Source organism: Rhyacophila brunnea, unplaced genomic scaffold, assembly GCF_057557595.1.
Source record: "Rhyacophila brunnea isolate RB1 unplaced genomic scaffold, BYU_Rbru_1.0 scaffold_16, whole genome shotgun sequence".
Lineage (NCBI taxonomy): Eukaryota > Metazoa > Arthropoda > Insecta > Trichoptera > Rhyacophilidae > Rhyacophila > Rhyacophila brunnea.
The window spans coordinates 38,799,974-38,822,466 of NW_028232816.1; the positions used below are offsets into that span (position 1 = coordinate 38,799,974).

At 32.3% G+C, this 22,493-nt stretch overlaps 1 protein-coding gene across 1 annotated transcript in view; it reads left to right on the plus strand.

Annotated features, from left to right (window-relative positions):
* Positions 1 to 22,493, plus strand: part of LOC147074694 (uncharacterized) — a 68,182-nt gene that overhangs the window by 33,494 nt on the left and 12,195 nt on the right. Inside the window, exons 2-8 of the mRNA XM_085943452.1 lie at positions 907 to 1,017; positions 8,198 to 8,331; positions 8,849 to 8,987; positions 11,611 to 11,891; positions 13,481 to 13,660; positions 14,483 to 14,770; positions 16,342 to 19,054. Of these exons, the coding sequence (XP_085799578.1) occupies positions 907 to 1,017; positions 8,198 to 8,331; positions 8,849 to 8,987; positions 11,611 to 11,891; positions 13,481 to 13,660; positions 14,483 to 14,770; positions 16,342 to 19,054 (3,846 nt within the window). The remainder of the gene's footprint in view (positions 1 to 906; positions 1,018 to 8,197; positions 8,332 to 8,848; positions 8,988 to 11,610; positions 11,892 to 13,480; positions 13,661 to 14,482; positions 14,771 to 16,341; positions 19,055 to 22,493) is intronic.

Below are 22,493 nucleotides of genomic sequence, written 5' to 3' on the forward strand. Positions count from 1 at the left end.
CCCAGTACCTAAGCAGCTTATCAATCAAACTACTGAAACATTTATACTTAGCAGATAACTTACTTAATATTTTGTTTTTAATTTTATACTATCTTAAAATACGCATTTATGCATAATAATATACATGTTTAAGCTTTATTATAATATTAAGTCGATAAAACGCTGAAATATAATGTAGTTTTTATTCTAACATCTAACATTATTTTTAATATTTGTTGTAAAGTACCCGTGTATAGACAATAAATTAATTGATTATGCACATCTTTAAGTTTTAGAAAGGGAAGACTTATTTTCTTTTAATAAACATCATAAGGCATAATAATTATTCTCAATCTATATTAAAAATGTGTCAAGTGCGAAATGTATAAGGTACAACTACTGAGAAGATAGAAGCATATTAAACTGACTTGCTTACTTACTCCAACAAATCTTAACGTACGTCTATTCCTTTGCGCATTTAATTCAACTGTGCGGCGTCCAATCCTCCCGGAGGCCAATTGGGTCGGTGTCAAATTGGGTCGGCGTCCAATTGGGCTGGCGTCCGATTGTACCGGCGGCCAATTACCGGAGGCCAATCGGCGGAGGCCAGTTCGCGGTGCCAAATCGTCCTAGACCCGGTATATTGGGGGGTCTTCAGTTGTGCACTACCTTCTGTGGGCTTTCTGTCGAAAAAAATATAACATAACCTATATTTTAAAGAGACTGACAAGACATATAAAAAGTCATTTAACTTTATAATAGATAATTAAAACAGGAGACTCATTCACGACAAAATAATGTACATGAGGTAACAATATATTGGTAAAATTTCGAAACAGCAATATTGAATAAGCATGGTGTTTTGTGTATATAACTTAAAAGAGATTTTTCTATTGATTATGAAAAAATATTATTTTTTACTTTCAGAGTGTCCATTGGCTGAATTCGGGAGTGGAGCTGGTTCCAGCCGTGTGCCATTTGTGTTTCTACCTCTCAATGGACAAATTATTCATCCATCAAAAGACATCATCTTTCCAGGTAAAATATTCAAAAACGTAATTTATCCATTTTAGATCCCAACGGAGTAAATAGGAATTTGTATTTATTAGATGAGCAATCATAAATATGACAAATGATCTATGTTAACTATTTTGTGAAACTAAATTTGGCTACCACGGCCATGTTTAAATTTCAGGCCGCTAACTTAAAAAAATAATTTTGCTCTGGCTATCCCATTTACTACACTGGGAGATTCCAATCTTATTTTCATCAGGAGCACATTATAGCCAGAAATAGAATGGCAGGCAATTTTTTAGGTATGGTTCCAATATTGAAGCTCGATTTGATATAAATAAAAAGGATTTCAAGGTATACACAATTATATTTTTATAAAAATTGATGTTTTTTTTTTAAATAAATTTAAAAATATTAAAACTATGAATTATTTTAATATTTTACTGAATTATTAAACTATGAGTCAAAAATGTGTACGAGAAAAAATTTAAAACTTATAAATTAAATTTTATTAATAAATATGACCATAAAATATAATGTAATAATGAGATGTGGTCACAGGACAAATTCACATTTTACAATTTAAAAATATATTTTTCTTTTTAATGTTTTCTGTTACATATTTATTAATTAATACAGTTGAAATTGTATTGTAGGACAGGTGGTACCATTGCTGGTTGTACTTTTACAACTCGCCAAATGTATGCAGTTTTTAATATTTCTGCATTATATTCTAAATTAAATCGTTTGTTCAACTTATACATCGACGATAAATTTAATATTCACAATTGCCCAACACCAAAATTCGATAGCGATTATTTTTATCAATGTATTTCAAATATTAAAACAATTGTATTTCTGTTTTTAAAAAATATTTACATGAGAAATGAGTCCGTTGCTTACAGTAAAACGTTTCAGTGGGTCTATTCTATACTTATCGACCGCTAAAGTGATAACGTGATAATTAATATTATCAAACTTAGGGTGGGTTTGTATCAAAGTATTAGCACTTATTGTAACAATTACATAAGTTGGTTGTAATTGTTGCAATAAGTGATATATTTTAACAGCACCTCTCTTGGCTGTAATAAAATTTAGAGCAAGATGGACAGTTTTGACTATTTAAACGGCTAACTTGTTGTAACAATTATAATACTTCAATACAAATAATATGTAATAAATACTATCACTTTATCACTTTGGCGGTCGATAGTCGCTTTGTGTATAGAATAGACCCGCAGAAGTGTTTTAATGCAACAGTTTCATAGTAGCGTCGAAGTCTTTGGACTACACACACAATGTTTTAAATTTCATATTTTTCGATCAATTTTGATTTAATACTGCGGTATTGCCCGCGGCGATCAATTATTTGGTTGTAGATCAACACCGAGCGATAAAAACGTCTACTCAGCAAATTATGATCGCGATAATAATTGATTTCCACAAAAACTATCAACTCGTCAAGTTGCCGCGATTTTATTGCAAGCGGATGTCGCTCTGTCAACGGGTTTCCACTTTTCAAATCGACCATCAATTCGCGCGGCCAATTTTGTAGCTAATTCATAGATTATCAACTCATGGCTTGTGAGTCGTTTTGTGGCATGTTTGTGTTGCAAACCTTTATTAAACACATTGTCTAAAAAGTTATTTATATCAGAAATAAATATAGTAAGAAACCCAAATAGTAGTAGAAATATTCTGTTATAGTCATTATTCGTTATTATATGGATTTTTTTTTACCTATTTCTTCTGGCATAATACCTTCTATAAGTATATTGGCCTATTCCATAATGCGTGAAATTGTATTATTAATGTGGCGACATATTCAATAAAAAAATGAAGAGTAACAATATAGAAAGTCTGAAATTATGATTTTGGGTTAATGAACGTACTTATTCTATTTTTTTAATGTTTGGAAATTCCTTTGAAAATTTACTTATTAAAAATCGAAAAATATCAACTACTTATCTTAAAAATTAAGAGCATCAGTTATTTGTTTTCCCAATGTGCAGAACTAACCTGCCTAGGGAAATAATTGTGTTCAACCGAATCTCTTCGTATAATTGCAAAAATAGGCTATACTTATCTCATTCGGTGTTCATATGTGTACTTTTTATGATGTTTTAATTTACTCTCTATTTACCTACCATTTTTTTGAATAGTTATTGTTAATGCTGCTACACATTTTTTTTGTTCCTCACCCCCTATATGATGGTTACATGTAAGTTGTACGTATGCAGTTCATCGTGGGACACTTATTCGTGCGCCGCAGTACGTGAAACATTAGTTCGTATAACATTTTATCAAATGACGAGTTCTTCATTGAACATTTCGCCGTGGAATACATTTGTACGTATTTTACAAAATGCGGCGATAGTTTGCAAATAGTACTATTCCAATTAGATTAACCCTAACCTAACCTAACCTATAATACAAGACATCTCCACATGTTGTAGCATACGTACAAATATACTCCACAGTGAAATGGTCAACGAAGAACTCGTCATTTAATTAAATGTTACACGAACTCATGTTTCATAATAAGTGTCCTGCGTTGAACTGTTTACGTACAAATTTCCGGATACGCTATATGATATTGTGAACTTATTGAATTTATAATTGCTAAAGATTACTATATGGAAAAATAAACACATTTGAATTTGAATTCGAATTTGAATCAAAACTATATTAAGTCTGAAACGAGAATGATTCAAAATTCTTCTTTTTTTAGGTTTTTAGTGCATTGACTAAAACACGCATAGCTTGACAAAAATATAAGTCTATTTTGATTCAAATGAATTTTACTAGACTATGCCTAAAGTTGACACCCACGGTGGCCGCGTGGCTTAAGCGTTGGACTATAACGCCGTGGGCCCCAAGTTCGAATCCTGGGTCTAGAAAGTACACATATTGTTTTTCAATTTGTGTGCGTCAGGATATAGACTAAAAGGTTGAGCAAGTGGCTGACATTCATTTCTCGTAAAAAACAAAATCTGTCAATATAAACCTCTACTCTGTGGAGGCCCAAATGATCCTATTTGGATCGGACATGGTCGAAAGAAAGAATACCTAAAGTTCAACGTACTTACACATCAGGTTCCATTAAAAAAATCGACAATTCAATTTTGGAATGTCACTCTTTAATAATAATTGTCGTTTTGTAATTTCACAGTAATATTTTTTAAGAAACTTATGATTTGGTCGAAACGCAATTATCTTCTTTTTTTTCGACCATGTCCGATCCTAATAGGATCATATTATAGACCTCCACAGAGTAGAGGTTTGTATTAACAGATTTTGTTTTTCACGAGTTAATATTTACGATTTTACGGGGTTAATTAATTGTGTAAGTACCTATAGTAGTATTCTGAATCAGATCATATTAAAATTCTCGGCAAAAAATATTTAATACCGAATTTAATAGTAGATGGTTAACAATGACTGCATTAAAACAAGAGCTGCATCAATTTGTTATTGAGGCGATATTATAAGTCTAATTACCTTTGAGTTCGCCCGATTTTTGCGCTCGCACATAATTGCACGCGGCGAATTTTGGTTGAATTCTGCGAAATCAAAGAACCAACCTGTCGAATGTCGTGATAACTTTTACTATAATTCCTGCATCGAATCATCGCGTAAGTCTGCCCTTGTTTGGGGAGTATTAACACTATCTTTGATCACCTTTTTAATAACTGGAAATGAAAAGGGAACATAACCCAGGTAAAATGAAATCAATTACTCTCTTTAAAATATAATTTAAGTCATAGCTTTTAAGAGTATATATTCGCTTCGGCATCCTGGAGGTGGCTCGTATTCTTGTTTGTCCCGTACAGATTTTTTCTTGTTTGTCCAAGATTTTTAACTAACTTCCTGACTAGCTAGACATTTAAAACTTTTAGAATATAATATATTCTAAAAGTTTTAAATGTCTAGGTATATTAGGTATACTAGGTCTGGATATATTATATCAAAACACGACGGGAATGCATTTTTTTTTTAATACTTTTGGCCATCTTTAAGCAGAATTGAATTCTTTTTCAGTTAATTCTGTTTTGTATGTTTCGGAAAAAAATCGTTAAAAGTAATATTTACTACTCACTATTAATTATTGGTTGCTAAGTGAGTCCTAGAAACTAAATTACTACTATATACGTGCGTTATTATGGAAATCAATTTGAAATGTCAAAATTACATTTCAGTATTCTATATTTATTAATACATATAATTGTCAAGTTTATATGATTCAACAAAAAAATTAAAAACGTGGTACTTATATAAAAAGTTCTTTTTATCTTGTAATTATTTATAATTTATTCTTCTTAGTTCAAGTCAAATCCTTAGTATGAGTATATGGTCACCACTCACTGGCTAGTCTTCTTGGGTTTTTCAAAGTCTTTCCGTAGCTCTGCTGTACCTATACGCTTAGTGTTACCTATATTCAAGACGCCGGTATTTGGTTGATTTGAAAAAGGCCAATTATATTGCATTTAAAAAAAGGCTTCAAATTATTGGGTAAGTATATATATGCATTAACAGCAAGTATTTTAATAAAAAATCGAGCAAGTATTCTATAAAAAGGTGGGAACTATTTAATATGAACAGCAAGTAAAAAATGATTATTGGTAAGTATTATAATATAACAATGGAAGTATTTAAATTATGATAGGGAATTATTTAAATAATTTTCGGGAATTATTTAAATAATTAACGGTAAGTATAAATATCAATTTGTCAGTATAAAATCAATTTTGGACAGATTTTTTCTTTTACAGAAATAACTTATTTAGTAGCTTCCTTATAATGTTAAATTTAGTAGGATAGTATTGTTCTTTCTATCTGGCTCTCCAGAACAGATTGTACTATTAGAATGGTATTTCTCTATTATGTCATCCCTTACGCCCATTTAGTGTATCTATAAAATGGCTCAATGATGCAATGTGAGTCTTCTAAGCAAGCTTCTAGTGCCTTTAAGATACTATTTCATTTTAACTATCAGCTGTAACTTAACTTAACTGCACCTTCCGAACCATCAGTTGTAGGTAGCTGTTAGGCATACACTCTTGATCTAAGTGCACTTCAAAGATATATGTAACCTTACCTTATGAGATTCAAACCCTTAATCTCTACTTCATTGCGGAGTTAAATAAATTGTAGTGTCTATTATATACATTTTCAACTTTGCAATAATAACAAGACATACTTCAGACTTGTATAGTGCTTATTACATATTATTTTCAGTATCAGAATTAAATAATAAGACAGACTTCAGTTGTTTACAATAAATGTATTTCTTGTGTTCAAAAATTCACAATAATAATCAATGGTAACAAACATATGACAGAATAAGACGTTTCCTTCAATGATATATCAATTACATACAACCTATTACTAAAGACGACCAATGTCGATCAATGTAAATGATTGAAAATGATAATCTAGAATACACACCCAGTCAAACGATAACATAAAAATCTTTTCCTTCAATTACGTACAACCTATTACTAAAAACGTTTATGAAATTCATAAAAGAAAACATAAAATTTGTGTTGTTTTTACTGTTATATTATTTTATGCAAGTCTACATATAAATAACACATTTTAGGATTATCGGAAAACATTCCTATAATCGCAACTTTTGACAGCTCGATTTTTTTATTCGTTCGTTGATCAGTATCAGAGCATAGACAAATCGGACGACTTATTAATTGTCCTCGGACTTTTGGCTCGCCAATGGCAATACGTTTCACGGTCTTGTTTACATTACATACTGTAATAAATTAACAATATTAAATTATTATCTGATTCGGCATTTACACTAATAGTAAAAATAATAATATACATATTATATAAATAATTAAGATACTTACTTAAATTAGTAATTTTAAAAGACGTTGAAAAAAAACCTTTTTTGTAGTGATGAGTAAAAAACATGTAAAATATAAAAAATCCACGAACCCTAACTAATTAATTTAGCATACAATTTTAATTGAGATAAATTTAATATCATACTATTAATTATTGTTGTACCCAAACTGAGATTAATTTTTTTTTATAAAATTAGACAATACTAGGTACTTAGTTTAAAAAAATGATTTCTGTAATATTTGTAGTACCTACCTAGAGAACCTATATTTTTGATCAATTATTAATTTAATCTTTGAGGTTATTCGCATTTATTTTGTGAAATGTCCATCTAGCTCTTTTTTCTGCACCTCTGCGACTTCTTATTTTATCTTCTTTTAATAATAATATAATCATAAATAGTTTGTTCTTACCGAAATTCATGAATGCATAGACTAATATACTTTATATGCGATAATGGTAACACTAAAATGCCGTGCGCCCCATTGAATGTTTTTTACTTTTCATACTATCAAAATAATAATGGATATTGATTTTATCTATTGGCCCATGTCATTTAAATAATGATTATTTATTTTTACTACTGATTTTTGAATATTATTTCTTGCTGTACCAATATTTTACATTCAACATTAAAACTGGCGGGCTTATACCGATACTTTGAAATAAATACTTACTATTCATTTAAAATTCTGACAGTTGTTATTTGAAAACTTTTCAAAATTATCTATTAATACTTGCTTCAAAAATGCACGCCTTAAAAAAAATTCGGCGTCTTATTGCGGACGTGAAGATCTCTTCACATAATTTTGTTTGTCCGTATTGTTTGTATTTAGCTTTGTTTTTTGTATCTTATATATCATTAAATTCATTTATTTCTGTTGTCTCCGTGATTTTCTCTCCCATTGCACTTTTTTTTATTAAATTACGTCTTTCAGTAAACTCAGTCAAAGCTCACTTGAGACTCACCCAAGACTTTGGCATCTGCTCCTGAGACATTCCCATGCTTAAAAAACTGCTGATGCTTCATATCAAAATGTAGGGCCTCGTGATACGCGATTAAGACCGAGTGTGGCGCGGGGCGGATTGGTTTGGAGGGGTCTATGTTTGTGTTTGGTTTGAAGAATATCGTTAGGTTAAAAAAAATTGAAGCAGGAGGTATTGAACATGTAAATGAAAGAACTAGTTGAAAGGTAATAAATCATTGGTATTAAATAATGAATTGACTTCAAAAAGATCAACTTGAAAAAGGTCACAATTTTTCGTCTGTCTAGTGGGGACACAAAACTGGATCAATATTTTCATGGCAGTCGAATTATTGATTTTGATGTTTTATTTTCAGAAATTCAAAAAGCAATCTGCGCTATATCCAGTTCTCAATTCTTGACTCGCACCGGCTGGAGCAGTCTCAGGAATGATGTAGACAAAGATGTGCCACTCAGCCTTTACAGAGATGAGGGACGAACATTTTTACAGGTAAAATAGAACATTATTTCACCCTTTCAGGGTTTAGCAGTGGAACATAAGACAAAAGTGAGCCACTTCTAACAAATCACACCTGCAGCGTGTAGGTTAAGAATTAGGGAATAATGCTGAAATCCATACGACTATGCCTTAACGGAATGGAGTGTAGAACTATCGGATTTTTAAAAAAAGTTTTATGAGGCTGTTAATTATATTTTGGTAACCGTTTTTGGGCCATTTTTTCAAAAAAATATTTAAGATTAACTTTAGATATGATTTTTTTAATAATTTCAATGACTTTAAGGTTATTTTGTTTACCTAATTACTTTTTGTAGTATCTACTAATATGTTTTTAAAAAGAAAATATTCTATTCTCGTATCTCAAAATGGCTGAATATCGAATATGGATAATAGCAGTAGTGACATACTAAATAACATTAAACCATTGTAAATGAAACTCTATCAAGTAAATACTACATATATAATTTAATATAAAATGAATAAAATATATTTTGTGTTTCTTTTCCAGTGGCGCGGTAGCGAAGGCACTCGTGCGAAAGCTGGCGGGCGAGCTGTTTTGGCGCGGCTCACCTGCCGTACGGAAACTACCATTTTCAACCCTTGTGTTGCTTTCAGAGTGCAGGGCTCACCCCCTGACATACCTCCAGGTCAGTAATATTAAATCGACCATGATTATATTTCATGTTAACGTCTTATTTTGAATTCGGGTTGTTGAGTTTACGTAGTAAATTTAAGATTTTATGATAGGTAGGTTGAATTATTAAGTATATATTATTTTTTTCTCTCTGGATTGGGACGATTCGGCGCCGTCAATTATTTGGGTGTTACCATTTGAGCGCGGCTGACTAGGACTATGCGGTAGAATAACTGGAGCCGCACAACCGAATGAAATACACTTTGTCATACCTTGAACCAGAGAGTAGACAAACAAGTATTTCATAAAGGATAATATACCTCACATTCGCAGACATGACGTCTATAAACGTCGTATTTTGTGATATGTGATAATATGCAGGACGTTCATTGACATCCTGTACTGTGGGACGGAATACGACACGACGTTTATAGAAGTCGTATTTTGGATTAAAACAATATCGTCACTTTTCTGGCAGAAGACACTAATTAGAAAAAATGACATGTTGAGTTAGTACCAAAATGTTCCTTATTTCAAACTTTACCGTCTGAAAACCTTCTTAAGGCTATACCTCCGTTGAGGCACGGTCTAAAAAGATCGAGCGCGGATTGCGGGTCGCGGGTGCAAATGACGCATGCTAAACGAAATATAATTTGTCATATAAATCCAAAATGCGTCACTGCATTCACATGTTTTCTTTTTAAAGTAATGTGTAGCGTTTTTAGTCATCTTTACACGATTTAAGAATTAATACCCCCGTCGCCATCACGAAACAAATTGATCGTGTTTCCAGCTGGACGTTCTCTCTCCGAATGGCAGCGAGTTCAAAATTTCGTCATAGTTGAAAATTATTTGCCGTTTCACTGATGTATCGCCTTAATAAATAAACAGTCTTTATTTTAAAGTCATTCTTTTTACGATTACTTAATAAACTCACATGATAGACCATTATTTCAAACATTTTAACAACTTCAAAGTCAAATTACTCAAAACTAGTATTCTCCAGTTAGTGTGTTCTGCCAGAACAGAGACTAATTATGTTCCCTGCTACTTTTGTTACGGTGCGAATATACATATTTCTATTAGATAGTGTCATATCTTTAGACTTAACTCATTTTTATATATCTAAATTGAAAATTAAATATAAACAAATTTTAATATGAATCATAATTATCAGTCTTATGAGTATTACAAATAATATTCATGCCGATTGCATCCATTAACATTTCAATATTACACTGAACCGCAGCAATATTACGCAGTTATTGTAAGAATCACATCAATAATCCGCAAATTGTGCAATAAATTGATACGGTGACCGTACGTATATATTTTTTTGCAATTCTCATCAATGGATTCGGCGCCCATTTATCCCGGCGTCAAATTCTCCCAAATTGTTCCGAATCCTAAGATAAGTCTGTTAAATTAGATATTATATATAATATACATTCATTCTTCATTCTATGTAGTGCTACAGATGTAGTTTTTGACCCATTCAATTGAGTGCCATTAATGTTGTCAGCAAAAGAGTTTACTATTACTGTTGTCTTCAAGACATTTACCTTTGAACCTACTTAGCGTATGCTCCGGATATATTAAATGAGTCTATTTCCTCTATTTAAAAATCTTCCTAAGTCAGAGTTAAGCGGTTTTTGATAGACCTGGATAGAGGCAGATGCTATAGAACAGCGCCCGGCAACCTATGCCATGAAAGGATTTTTGGTGGCACACCTTGAAAATGACGATTCATTAAAATTTTCGGTACTTTTCGGCAATTGAAAAGTTTTTTGTATTTCCCAAATTTAAAAAAAAATGTGGACACTTTAGGTAATGGCTTTGTAATAACTGATATTATGGATTATATATCAAATTTGAAGAAGTATTTCATAAACAGGTTTAAGGATTTACAAAAACACTCACACATGTTTAAATATTATATATTGCAGCCTGACATTAAAGACAGTTACAAAAAATTAATATTTTGAATTTTTAAACATTGAGTATATTGATTTAGAGTTAATCGAATTTATTAATTCCGAAATTAAACTTCAAAACTGCCAGAGATGGAATTATGAAAAACGAAGACAATTATCTTCACATGATAACCAAAATGTGGAATGAACTCCCAGACAGATTTTATTGTATGAAAAAAGTCGCATTCTCTCTTTTAAGTATTTTCGGTACAACGTACTACTGTGAGAAAACATTCTCAATTATGAAATATATTATAAACCCGTATCGAAATCGTTTAACTGAAGACAAGTGGGAAATGTGCACAAAATTAAAAACTTCAACAAAATATGAAACAAATATTGAGGTGTTAGCTTACAAAATTGAACCTCAAGGGAGTCACTAATGTTTAAATATTGTAACTTTTATGATGTTGTTATGTAGCGGTTATTAGTATAGCAAAATAAAATTGTCTTACAATAGATTTATTAGTTTTATTTCAGTGGCACGCTGAGTGTCCTGTACTTTGAATTAGCTGTTTTGTACCAATGCATTTGGGTTGCCGACCGCTGCTATAGAATATAGAAGGCTAAAACTCAGATAGGGTTGTAGCGCCAGAAAGAAGAAGAAGATTTTCTTCATTATAAATGTAACTAATAATATCAAAATATTTTCATACAAACCAGTAGACGTCAGCGAGGTGTGGTTCTCTCACGACGTAGCTGCTACCAACAATATTGGAGGGGTAGCAGAACGCGGCGCGGGTGGCGACGAAGCAAGTGGCGAGTCTAGCGATGCGACCACAGCGAGTAGCGGCGCGGGTGCGGCGATGTCGTTCTGCGCGTTGGTCGCCGCCCTCGCGTATTTGGCCGCTCTATTCGTTTACTTCAGGTCGAGGAAGTCGACCAAAAGGGAAGGGACCGATTTGGACACTGAAAGTGTGGCCTTTGATGACGCACCATCATTGGTAAGCATTTTGCATACATATTAACACGGTATTTAAAAAAAATACAATTGTGATTATAATTATTGTAGATACAATAAAATAAAAAAAATATAGAAAATTAACCGTGGTAATTGCACGTACTATTATGTCCCTCAGGAAGGAAGGCAAAAGCAACAAGTAGGTAGCTTGGGTTGACAGAGACCTGATGTGGTTTGATGACGTTATCCTTCCTTCGTCTCTTTACCATATACTGGAGTTCTGTGCAACTCATGAGGAGTATTCACAGCTGTTACGTTTAAAGATCGTCGTCTTGAAAGTATTTTGTCAGGTGATTTACCTTCAAGGATGTATTTAGACTAGATGGTGAGAAGATGATCGGGAAGCAATAAGCTTTCACGAAAGTTAAAACATTAAAATTTATTCAAAGGGAATGCTAGTATATACAGCGGACAAGATATTCGCGTTACAAATAATTACAAATAACAGACGAAAGGCGCGAGGTGCGTGTGACCCTTTCTACATTTTTGGTGATATCATTTTAATTAGTTTATTGTCGTCTAATGTATGATATCCGGCGTATCCAATGACCGTCTGATGCCCTACACTTGTGTTTGTCAAATTAGAATATTCTGTAGGTATTGCATAGTATTTAATGGATATTGTTTATTAACCCTTATAAACTTGCAAAATTTGGTGGGTATAACCTACTCTAAAATTTGGGATGTTGTATAATAACGACCAACCATAGCGAATAATAAAAAGGGTGACAATTAGTTATTTATGTCGTGTTGCTATGTGACGATTTTCGTCGTTCAACTGTCAGTTGAATGTTGAAAAATAAATCGAAATTAACGTTCACATATATATAATCAAATAGCCATCAAGATGGCGTTGAGTGATTTTTGTTTTCAGATTTATTTTATGGATACCTCGCATTTACTATCGAGGTTTCTTTAGGAGCTTTGACACGCAAAGTACTCTACTTGATGCAAAGTCAATGGAAATTTGTGCCAGCTGAGAAAGATGCCTTATTGAAAACAATTCGTCTACGCCTAATCTGGTATTGCTAAATTAAATTCGGCCAGGGCCGATGAAACCATCTTTCAAAAATCTTTGTAGTGTATGTAGGTGGGGATTCTGATGAATATTTTGTCGTATTCATTGGGAACCGAGAACTGCGAGGAATCAAGTGAATTGGTTAGGGTTCGCACTTATCAATTGACTTTCAACTATCATTCAACATAAAGTTGAACGACAAAAATCGTCATGTGTGAACTCGGCATTAGATTGCTTATGGCATCACATCGGCTAGACTTATTCTTTGCCAAAATAACACTTTTGATAATTAGTGGTAATTAGGTAATTAGTGAAAAATATAATATGGTAAAACTGATAAAAAATCTTTTAAATTGATCTCCCGTAATGTTGCAATATGTCATTTACGAATTTTTGGACTACCACTCTTGATATATAATCACTAATAACATATGAATACAATATACTACATACATTCTAACATTATCCAGTATAATAAAGGTATGTGTAACGAAAGAAAATATAAACGTGGCGCTACTGAAAAATTAAAAAAACTGACTTTTATAATATTCCAGTCAAACACGAAGACGAATCCACTTCTGTCAATCGAGTCATTCATGTCATCAGACGGTCTTCCAGCTAAGGGAGATTCCACCAGTTTTTCGTCAGAAACCTCAAGCAAGACTTCTTCTGAACAACTATCTGATGATAAGGAGACGTATTCATCAGACAGAACAAGGCAACATGATATGACTGTATGATTTTATTTATTTTAATGATCTATATTTTGCATTTCAATAACTTAGTCAAATTATTATAAAACTTTATTGTGTTAACGGTTGATATATTATACTATATATATACTGAGCATTTATATTATTCTTAATTAACTAATTTTTTAATTCAACGAATAATTTACAAGATTTAAGAATGTTACATTCTAATTATTGAACATACATAATTTTGAAAACACTCTTGAGAAAATATATTATAACCAATAGAAAAACCTTATTTGAAAAAACACCCGGCATGAATCGAACCTGCATCTCTCGAGTTTCGCGCTCATGCACATAGACCACTATGCTATAGGCGCCATACTTAATTGCGTCAAATTTTAACTAATGGCTCTTAATACTCTCTGACACTTTATAAATTGAGTTACAATTGGCGATCGGCTTTTGTATTTTCATCAAAGTAGGTATTGCTTTAATTACTAAACGTCGTCACGGATCACTCCAAGATTTGTTATTGGAACTTACTTAATTAATTAACTATTTTTTTATTCAACGAATACTATATCATATTGGTCTATGTGAATAGGCGCGAAACTCGAGAGATGCAGGTTCTATTTCTGTTGAGTGTCTTACTTTTTTCAAATAAGATTTTTTCTATTGGTTATAATATATTTTCTCAGAAGTGATCGAACACATATTTCATTTTGATGTAAATTTACACAACTCGATACACTTGAATCTCATCAAACCTCAGCTCCTCAATTATCTTTTTATAAGAAATACTTTAAAATAGATTACTAATAGAAGGCTTGAACTTGAGAATTTTGTGAAATTACTTTTCAGGAGTCTGAAGTCTCTTCAGCAGTGGTCACAGTCCATCGACCCAGCAAGCGAGATATATCTCATCCGTACCTCCAGCATGTTCCAGTCAAATTAAGCTCTTACACACAGACAATGAGCCAAGCAAGTCAGACAGCGGTGGAACGACGACCTGAGCAGCACGTGTCCATTGTTGAGAGAGAAGGAGACTGCGGGAGCCCTTCTCCCACTCCACCAGCTCCAGCGCCGCCAGGATCTCTGAGGAGGAAGCTGTATTTTAATCCGGCTTTCTTTGAAGTCCAGCTTTTGAAAGTGAGCAATTCAATTAAAAGTAAGATAGTTATTGATATAATTGAGGAATTATCATTGAAATAAAAAGGTATCCATCATATCACAATAGCGGTTTAGATGGTAAAGAATTTTACGTACCTGGGATCCTGTATTAACAGTTAGATATACCTATAAATCGATGATAAAAGAAGAATAATGCTTCGGTCTGATGAAGGTGATATGTTCCAATGCATTGAACCGATACTTTAAATTAGCCTTGTATAATATGCTAATACACACCCACGGTAGCCGCGCGGCTTAAGCGTTGTACTATCACGCCGTGGGTTCCAGGTTCGAATCCTGGGTCTGGCAAGTACACATATTGTTTTTCAATGTGTGCGTGAGTCAGGGTATGGACCTAATAGGTTGAGCAAGTGGCTGACATCCATTTCTCGTAAAAAAACAAAATCTGTTAATACAAACCTCTACTCTGTGGAGGCCCATATGATCCTATTAAGATCGGACATGGTCGGAAAAAAAGGTAATTGCTTCAGTTGTTTAATTCATAAGTCAATAATTTCTTCTCATCTAGGGACTACGGTTTCGATTCACGGTCAGGCCATAATATTTATATGTTTTTTCTCAAAATTTGGGTGTGTCTGTGATTATTTAACTGTTACTACTACATTAAACTACATTACTGTCATTGCGCGTCATAAAAAAAACATACAGTGCCAGAAATAATTATCACTAGAGGGGCACTAGAGGAGCTCTAAACATACATAATTCTGCACATATTGCCGAAATAAATCTTATTTACTAATTTAAAATTCATAGGATTGTGTAATTCTGTAATATTCATAGAAAAGGATTATCAAATTAGTTCAATAAATTTTTAAAACGTCATAGTAGCTATTTTTTCTGATACCCATCAAAATTGACATTTGTATTCAGTAGTATTATTTGGTAAATCTTCATGGAAAATGTATAGCATATACAAATTGTTTAACATACATAATTCTAAAAACACAGAAAATATAGCCAATAGAAAAAATCTTATTTGAAGAAAGTAAGACACATAGACTCATAAAATTTTCAAAAAAGATTTTTTCTATTGGCTATATTTTCTGTGTTTTCAGAATTATGTATACATCTTTCCATGATGACTTACCAAATAATACTACTGAATACAAATGTCAATTTTAATGGGTATCAGAAAAAATAGCTACTATGACGTTTTAAAAATGTATTGAACTAATTTTATAATCCTTTTCTATGAATATTACAGAATTACATAATCCTATGAATTTAAAATTAGTAAATAAGATTTATTTAGGCAATATCTGCATATTATATAAAGAAGTATGTGATTAACTAATTATTGGGAGAATCTTATTGTGCAATGCCATAGTAGAAGTATAAAGTTCTCTTCAAATGAACCAGCAATGCGGTCACTAGTAGCTCAGTAGCTTACATACTTGGTATATACCAGAAGTATTTTTTTTGAAATTGAAATTTAATACATTTAGGCTTCATCTCAATGTTTTTTTCAACATCTATACATAATTGATTGAAATCATACAGATTAATATATATAGTGAACGTTTTTCCAGGTACCGCCTCCAGCAGCTGTAGAGTTTTTGACCAAGATTCGTGAAGTAATTACCATAGCAAAAGAAAAAATGCTATCAAAACGGTTTATTCCATCACTTCCTTCTATACCGGAAGAACTATCCTGTCACCTTTCAGAGCTGGACTTGAGTTTTCCATATGAATCGATTGGCAAAAATCATTCTTCGTACAGCCTGAAGAGAGAAAATAGTCGAAGAAAGGGTTATTGTAACGGATGTCCTGGTTGCTCATCAATGAAGTTCCATAAAACATACTTGAAAACTCTTTCAGAGAAAGAATTTTGCAAGTCGTGCATTTCTAGTGAATTTAAGCAGAATATCGTGAGAAAATGGCTAGAAGAAGTACCGGATGTGGATTCAGGGATGATAGATACTGCAAAAGAATCTAATAAGTCATTAGGAAAGGTTATTGGTACTCCTGAATCAATTGAGCCAAAAACAGTCAAATTAATTGAAGAAGAAATTTTAAAAGATGGAAGACAAGCTGAGATAACTTATGATAAAATTTCTATCAAAGTCACAAATAATGTAACAAGAAGAAATAAGATGCCTGCTCCTCCTCCACCTCCGTTAAGGACAGAAGAATCTGTTGATTCTTGTATATCAAAATCAAGTGAAGATCACTTGGTTGAAGTAAAAAAGAAGGAAGACGATCGTCGAATAATTCCACCAGAACTTAAACAAAAAATGAATGCCGTCATAAATGAGCTGGCTAAATTTAGAAGAATAGATCCGATACTTCCAAGAATTTCTTCACCTGCATCAGAAGTTGTAACACCGTTTATTCCAAAAATGGTCGTAGCCGTTACGCCAAAATTTATTTTGCCTAACCCAACAAAATATAATCCATCAAAAATGTTTGACCCGAAAAAATCTTTAGAAGAAAAATGCTTGTCGCAATATGAAAATGTCAAATTTCCGGGACACTTTGAAGTTGATAGCTTGGAAAGAACAACTACTAAAAGAAGAGCGTCTCTTTCTAATGTTAATTTTGGGAGTATACGATTAAATGATTTTGAGAGAGGACATAAGAGGAGGTCTTCCATTATCGCAATGGAAGAATTGGAACCGCTGAAGAAAATTCATGAAATGAATTCAAGATTATCTAAAAGCTACCAAGGACTCAATGTCACTGATTTGACCGCCGACGATATTGGCTATGGGATTAGTAATAATATGAATTTAGCATCAAAGTGTGAAAGCTATTCTATCCAAAGAAAAAACTTAGTAAGTGAAGTTTATATTAATGATTATATTAATACAATTTCTTCAGCTAGTGATTCAGATTATTCTGGTTCCAGTCAGACTTTAAAAGTAAAGTACGCAGAACCAGTAACTAAACCTGGTCAACTAGTTATCGAAGTTGATAATCCTCCAGAAACTAAAAGAGTGCCAATCGTAGATGATTTTGATCCAGATACGCTGGACAGAAAACCGGGGAAGCTAAAATTAGGAAATGAAATACATATGAGTCCCACTAAACAAAAGCCAATTGAAAAGTTATTTCTAAAATCATCAGGAAGTTTTAAATCCAAGACATTAGCAAGTTCAAATTTTAATGACAGCACTCCACATGTAACTGTAACACATTCTCCAGAAAAGATCAATAATATTGGGAGTCTTAGGGAAATCTATGAAGCAAAAAATAGGAATAATAACAAGGAAACTACTACCTTTTTACCGTCTGGACTATTTTCAACGTTTGGAAATAGTATTAGGACAGAGAACAGAAATTTTGATTTATCTTCTGCGATGACAAAAAGTCAAGAAGTCTCGTCTTCTGGTGCATCATCTTTACCAAAATTAAATTCTCTATTTACAAATAATAATTATCTTGAAGATGATTATAAGCCTCCGCTTCCACCAAAGAAGTCCATACGGGGAAGAAAGGATCACATTTGGAATGGAAGAAACTTATTTGGTGGGCTAAATGGAAGTAGTACAGAAATATCTGAAGGAAACAGTGAAGGTAGTAGGTCAACTGGATCTTCAATAAAGTTTAGGATCACTCGTTCTGAACCATATTCCCCACAGCAACACGCCACGTATAAAATTAACAAAACTAAACGAAACCCTGGACCAATAAGATCTAATTCAATTAATAATACTGATGATAAAATTTATACAACATTCGGTAGCATGAGTATGGGATATTCGTACGAAGATCCTGATAAACAATTCTTCCATTCTTTGGATCCAAGCTACGAGAATTTTTCAAGTGCCAATTATAATTTAGGATCAAATTCATGCGCCAAATCAACGGATACTTACGATAAAAGTAAAATAATTAATGATAAAATTGGTTTTGCTCCAAATATAAGAAGAATGTCAAGAAGGTCCAGTAATGATTACAGACTTAAAAGAGAGAAGACAAGAAAGAGCCATAAAACAGAAGACTCAGGTTATCTCAGCTCTGACTCTAACGATTCAAGGAATCAAAGTAAGTTTGTACTTCAAGTGAGAGACAAAGACGATCTGAAGGAAGTGGTAAGTGAAACAGATGAACTGGAGTCGACTGGTGATGCAAGAAGTGAATCCGGTGGTGAAAGCATCGAGACTAATTCAGTGTTCTTCGGGAGTTTTAGAAGAATGCAGTTTGCTAATAGAGATAAGCTGAACGATGTGGATGGCGTCAGGTCTGATTCCAGCAGGAATGGAGACTCCTTGAAAAGAGACGAGGAACGAGAGCATCGAAGTATTATTTCGATTGTTTCGCCACGTGGAAGGCTTTTAGCATTAGATAACTTATAGCCTTAGTGACTAAAATAAGTAAAGATTTAAGATAAAGACTAGATTATCGTTATAGATCTGTAACTACGAGTATCAAAATGTATTTTTAACTAATGTAAAATTAAGCATTGAGATGCTATAATGGTAAACCATTTTAGGTATTTAATTATCGACTATAATTCCTTCAGAATACTCTCATATGGAAGGTTCTATAGTTCTATACAATTCTATAGCTATCTGCATTTAAAATGTTGCTAACTGGAATTATGATAACCCTTTTATGTACAATATTGTTATACAGAAAATAGAAAACCAACTTGTTTTACATGCAGTGCTAAATTTACCACAGGGCTGAAAGGGTTAGCCCAAGGCCACTAAATTGGTGGGAGCTTCTATAATAAGTGCATTTTTAAACGTTAAAATTGCTTTTCTTTGAGAAATTATTAGTAATGATTCCTGCAACTAATTGAAAAATCATTGTTCACGATGTTTTAAAATAAAAAATTGTTTACTCAACATAAAATCTGATTAGGTCCATTTCTAATAATTTTAATAAAATTTGAAATATTAAAAATGTTGATTTTTTTACGAAATAATAAATAATTTTGTGAAAAACTAAATTTTAAAAAAAATACATTTTGATAATAAAATTTTTGGAGCACAATTAAAGTTCCGGCCCCGGTAACATGTATTTTTTGAACGGTATGAAATCTCGGATAATATAAAGATTGCGTTATATAATTATTGTCAAGATATGACTAATAAACAGAATTAAATCAATCAAAAACAATATTCTCCACTGAATCTAGAATCTAATGATGTTAAAAAAATGTAACCAATAGTTTTTCGATAAAGTCTTTTTCAAATAGGTACCCTATTTACATAATAATATAATCAAAAATTTCCTCCAGATACCAAGAAGATACCTTAGAAGTTTAAATAAAAATATGTGACAAGCTTAAAAAAAACCGTCATACATAGTGTAAAAGTAAAAAATATATTTATCCTAGCGTGGAAACCAAATGAGCAATAATATTTTCTTATTTCTCGATCCCAGTCTCTTGTTTTTTTTTTAATCTCAGAAATATTAATCTATTCTTAATAAAATTACGGATATAGCCATCTGTGAACGGTTATGTCAAAGATACTTCGTTCTTCGTCGAAAAGCTCGATGCATGAAACCGCTATTTTCCAGTAGCGATCAACAGAGGGACATATTTCATGTATTGTATATTGGTTGGTAATTATTTCGGCAGGCTTTTTTTTAAGTACTTATAAGAATTATTGTCGTGTTATAAAATGTGTTTGTATATAAAAGTTAATTTTAAGGCCGGATGTGCAATACTTTCCACAAAATATCGTTTTTCAACACCTGTAAATTGTATGAATATTTTTTTATACGAAACACTGCCATAGATAAGACATTAATTTTATACTTTCACAGAATAAATGAATGCCAATTTAAATAATATATTGTAAAGAAAGACAGGTGTAATATTTTATTAGTGTCAATGGTTTTACATTAAATTTATATAAAAGCTTTTGCAATCTGTATATACTATATAAATCTAGGAAAAGTCTTATTATTGTAGTATTTTCAAACAATCATTTGAAGGTAATACGCGCTAATTTTCAATGTGTACAATCGTATACGAATCAATTTGTATTGCTCAAATCCCATACGTACAACATAGATTACGTTGAACGCAATATTGAATAATAATTAAATCCTTTTGTTATTCTAGATCTAGTATATTGTTTAATTTTGTATATATTACTAATATTAGGACCATGGCCCCAATGTCTGACGGGGCGCCCTACCTATCGCTAAGGTTAAGGGCAGTGTGATGTTCTTCATTACTACTGTTCCCCAAACGGTAAACTTAGGGTTATTCCGTGTATTTTTAACGATTTTTGTATTTTAGCATCATATTATGAAGCACTCATCGCAACCGTTTTGTGATAAACAAGTAACATGCAACCCTTCGCCATATTGGATAAATAACTATTTTTATCAGTCAGGAAACACACTAAAAATAAGTATACGCGTGAATTATCATTTAATTAAATCAATCAAATTGCATCGCACAGACGCGTATTTTTTAATGTTAATATCATTTAAGTAAAATAGCGCCTTTTTACTGTTAGAGTAAATTGGTGGTGTCTATTTATCTCACTTACCTGTTCGATTTTCTACGCCTGGCCCCTCCCAAGTCCGGGCTCCCGAGTTAGAGCCATGTCACCCCCCCTTTTGGGAGCAATGATTAGGATTATCCTAATATATGATTTGTTCAAAATCAACAAAAATCGCAATACATTTAGCACACATTTATTAATGTAGTTATAAACAAATTGTAAAACATTTTAAAGATTTACACATTCTTGTTGTAAATAGACAAAAACTTTTTCAGCATTATTGTTTATATTTTTCCAACACACCAGGTCGTGTATGTGTTTTTATCAAAATAAATAACAAAAATGTATGTAGCCTTGGGTTTATAGATCAAAGATATCAAAATGATAGCCATAGCGGTACTTTTCATACAATAATATAAACAAGACTTTAATAAAGTTTGACCAAGTAGGGATTGAAATCACATTTTTCATTATCCAGATGAGTGCTCTTATTCTCTGAGCTATGCATCCGTCTTTTATTCGTGCGATTTCATTTTGATAACCACGCTATCGTATCGTTTCCGATCGACAACTAAATGCGACTAGTTTTGTAATAAAATCAAAGTAATGATATTATTAGAAACATGATTATAGATGGCGTCGGGTTATAACACAATAATTTATTCCTGACATTTGTTTACTTGTGGATATTTCGTACTTAAATTATGCAGTATTGATTTGAGTGACAGTTTTGATATTATTGTTAATATGTTGGTCTCTCTACACTCTACAGTTAGTAGGCGTTGATATATTTTAATCTATTGATTCAATTCCATCTAGAATCCCGATCAACTCAAAACTAGTTTTTAATAAACCATTTCTTTTATTCAACGAATAATTCACAAGATTTTGAGAATTTAATATTCCCATATATTGGACATACATAATTTGAAAACAACTCAGATATATACCACTACCCACTGCTTATCAAGCATTTCATGTGTGACCTACTAGTTTAAATTATCGTAATTAGATAGGAGGCTCGTAGCATAATTGGTTAATGCACAGTTGGCGCGATACTAGTGGTTATACGGGTTCAAATTCCGTCGAGCTTCGTATTTTTTTCAAATTTGATTTTTTCTAGTGGGTATATATATATCTGAGGTGTTTTCAAGTTATGTGTGTTCAACACTAATTATTAATTACACCGTACTTTAAGTTATAACTGATTTGACGATCAATATACTATCTAAGACGTGATCCTAGAATAACCCTAATAATTTACAGTT